General features: G+C 50.1%; 1 protein-coding gene across 1 annotated transcript; it reads right to left on the reverse strand.

Annotated features, from left to right (window-relative positions):
• Positions 1–511: 511 nt before the first annotated feature.
• HMPREF1120_02659 (salicylate hydroxylase) lies at positions 512–3,393 on the reverse strand. The gene is made up of 2 exons (XM_009156704.1): positions 2,154–3,393; positions 512–2,050 (listed from the first exon to the last, which is right to left on the reverse strand). Exons 1-2 carry the CDS (start codon positions 2,277–2,279, stop codon positions 722–724), a joined length of 1,455 nt encoding a protein of 484 aa, XP_009154952.1. The 5' UTR covers positions 2,280–3,393; the 3' UTR covers positions 512–721.
• Between the last annotated feature and the right edge of the window lie 184 nt (positions 3,394–3,577).

A 3,577-nucleotide genomic window follows, 5' to 3' on the forward strand; every position in this document is an offset into this window, starting at 1 on the left:
CGTCCTAGGGTGCTTATTTCGTGGAAACGGCCCCAAGACTATTTCCTATTACTCGTACGTCTTAAGTTACTATATGCCTCTACAGTAGCACTGCCTAATATAGATACTGTAACTACTGTACATAGGTACTATCCTAGGCGCCTACAACGCCTACAACACCTGTAACTTACTACGGGTCTGGTATACTATGCCCCACAGCTCTTCCGACGTTCTTTTTGATCCGGCCATTAGAGAGCTATAGGTGAACAGGCGTTGTAGGCGTTGTAGGCGCCTAGGATAGTACCTATGTACAGTAGTTACAGTATCTATATTAGGCAGTGCTACTGTAGAGGCATATAGTAACTTAAGACGTACGAGTAATAGGAAATAGTCTTGGGGCCGTTTCCACGAAATAAGCACCCTAGGACGGCGAAATAACGACTGCCCATTACACATCGTATAGTTAGTATGAATAATGACTTAAGTGCTCGGCCAGCACTGAACATGTGGACCCAGCTATATATAATGTATCCTTCAATCCCGGGTGTTCGTCCTTTCTTCACCCTCTGACGGGGCGTCCATGTTGTGGGTGATGTACATCGAAACCTCCAGCCCTGTCTGGACACAGTGACCAGAAAACGCCATGCCATGCAAAATTATTGAAAGGAAAGCGAGGCTCGTTTAATATTAGGAGTCTACCTACCTACTAGTAGCCCAGCCGTGGCCATATTGTCAAACGTTATCACAACTTCGAAGCTTTAGCCCTCGACACAAGCTGGGGCCCCGGTCCAGCGACACGAAACTCATGCCTGCGCAATTCATCGAGTTCATCACTCCCCGTTTCCCCCTCCTCACCTTGAGTCCGCTGTTGTTTCTTCTCAAGCAACTCTGCAAATTTGCCCATCGTACCCGGAAACTTCCCCTGTGTATAAACATCCCAAGCATCATCAACGACCTGTTTAGCATCATAATCGAACAAAAACGGCTGAAAGACCGGATCACGCCATCGGTTCTGATACCCCTCGAACGGATCATCCTGGTACTCACGCAACTGGCGATCTCGTTCCATTTGCCTCGGGCCATCATGTAAATGGAAAATCTTCTGACCTAAATGCGAACTACCTTGCACAACTCGCGTGGTTCTCGGTTTGCGGACAGTTTCATAAATCGCAGTCAAATCAGGTAATTGGTGGACGTGCTCGATTTTCTCAAACAAGTGACCTAACACGGCGCCATCTTCAACAGCCTGCGCGGCACCTTGGGCCAAATACGGCAATGTAGCGTGGCAGGCGTCACCGAGGAGCGTGAACCGACCCGAGGGGTGTGACCAGCTGATCATCTCGCGCGAGTTCTGGAGGCGCCATTTCGAAGTTTCTTGACACAGGGCCACTAAGGCCCTCAACTGGGGGTCCCAGTTTGCAAATAGCTCGTTCATCTCGCGCAGGTCGGCTTTTTGCTGGTTCACGAATTCGGGTAGATTGTCTGGACAGGCAATGACAATGTTGTATAGATTGCCGCCCTTAAGCAAGTAACATACCACGTGGACGTCAGGCCCCATCCAGTAGTTGATGTTGGGTTTTGCGACTAGTTCGGCCAACAAAGGGTGAGATTTCATCTTGTCTGCGGGCACGGTGATGCGATATGCCAGGTCGCCTGTGAGATGGGGAGGGTCAGGGCGACCGAGAAGCGCTTCGCGACATATGGATTTCAATCCGTCCGCTCCGATGATTAGGTCGGCTAGAAATGGTTGCGGTTGGTTCTTGATGTGGACTGCGGGACGGTCGAAGTCGATTTTTGTGACTTGGCTGTTTAGGCGGACTGTTACTCCGAGTCGCTCAGCTTCTTGGGTTAGGATTCGATGGTAGTCTGCTCGATGGATGTGGAGGTATGGATGGCCATATCGCTCCTCGCAGTATGGAATTAACGGTTGAGTCGATAGGACTGCGCCGTCCTTGTAGGATCGGAGAATGAAGTTGTTGGGGCGCACTGATACTTTTTCGAGCGCTGGGAGGAGTCCCCACCGAGCTAGGATGCGTGTGCTGTTGGGTGGGATTTGGATGCCGGCTCCGACCTGTAGCAAATGTTAGAGAGTGCTCATCGAGTCCCTGACGTCGGCGGAGAGGGGCAGATGTTGTGTGGTAAGGGGAGAGAGCATTGTGTTGTTCTGTACATACCTCACCAAGTTGAGGTGCTTGCTCCAGAATGGTCACTTTGACTCCGGCCCTTGCAATCCCAATGGCCGCAGCAAGCCCGCCGAGCCCGGCACCGATAATGCCAACGTGGAGTTGAAGTTTCCCCATTTTGATTGTAGTCTCGCTCCTCACTACCTGTCCTTCTGTGCCACACACTCACCAGGGATGCCAGTGGGTGAAACGACCAAGATTGTACAGTTGCAGATTTGGTGGGCTTGGGCTGCCGAGTCGTGTCGTGCGTGGTATGGTGTTGATATCGATGCTGGAACTTCAACTCGGTGATATGACGATAGTTGTATCGGTAGTACAACAGTGATCAAAGGACAGTAGTACCCTTTGAGCGCCGAAGCCTTCGAATTCTAGCCTGAGCACTCCGAGTCCTCCGTCTTCAGTTCAACGACGGGACACTTCTGATGCTGTCTGAAGGGAAAGAGAAGGGTAGTGACGTGATAGAAAGTCAGATCAACAGATTCAACAGCCGGACACCAGATTAGAGAAACGAAGAAGTGGCACAATTCAAAGGGGAATACTCTTCAATTGTTCGCCCATATACCAACCCAGCAACGATAGATAATATATCCGATCCAGTAGAGTACCTAGGGACTGGAGTAAATATATATATACTTACGTGAACATACCAGTATTGAATGCCGTGAGGCACTCCCGAAGGGGCAGGGCAAATGTCGACTAATAGGTAACAACACACTACCTGACGGCGTAGACCGGGCCTACGGCGACCTACCTGGTAGGTCTCGTAAGGTACAGTACAGCCGCGTACGCATCTGAGGTCCAGATGGATCGTCTGGCCTCCGAAAGAGGCTGCCGAGTCTTTGGACTGAGCAGTCCCCATATCTGACCGGGTTAATGGGGAACCGCCCACAGAGAGCGGTGTCGGTGCTGTGATTGATTGATGAGATTCTTATTCATTGCCGACTTCTCTTCCGAGTCGCGCGAGCAAATTGGCAGTGAATCGAAGGAAACAAGAGAAGACAGACTAACGTGGTTCGTAGGGCTGCGGCGGCGGCGGCGGCGGCGGCAGATGTTGCCGGCATTGTTCAAGAGCAAGCTAGTACAGACCCAGTTAGCTTTAGTCTAAGAAGTCGACAATAGAGAGAATAAGGCACAGTAGAGTACTTGCAAGTGCAAGAGTCAAGCAAGCATCGCATCCCCGTTCCTTTTTATTCCATACTTCTCAGTACCTAACCCATGTTCAAGTTCAGCGGTACATCTGACTGAGTGACTGACTAAGTAACTAACTGAGTAACTGACTGAGTGACTAACTAAGTGACTAACTAAGTAACTAACTGAGTGACAAACTGACTGACTGACTAAGTGACTAACTAACTAACTAACTAAGTGACTGACTGAGTAACTGACTAAGTGACTGACTGAGTGACTGACTGAGT

This window comes from Exophiala dermatitidis, assembly GCF_000230625.1.
Source record: "Exophiala dermatitidis NIH/UT8656 unplaced genomic scaffold supercont1.2, whole genome shotgun sequence".
NCBI classification, from domain to species: Eukaryota; Fungi; Ascomycota; class Eurotiomycetes; order Chaetothyriales; family Herpotrichiellaceae; genus Exophiala; species Exophiala dermatitidis.

Excerpts from the sequence above, each read along its gene's own strand:
- HMPREF1120_02659 (XM_009156704.1), bottom strand. The coding sequence starts at position 2,279 with ATGGGGAAACTTCAACTCCACGTTGGCATTATCGGTGCCGGGCTCGGC. Across the intron at positions 2,051-2,153 it reads AAGCACCTCAACTTGGTGAG|GTCGGAGCCGGCATCCAAAT; the intron begins GTATGTACAGAA and ends CATTTGCTACAG.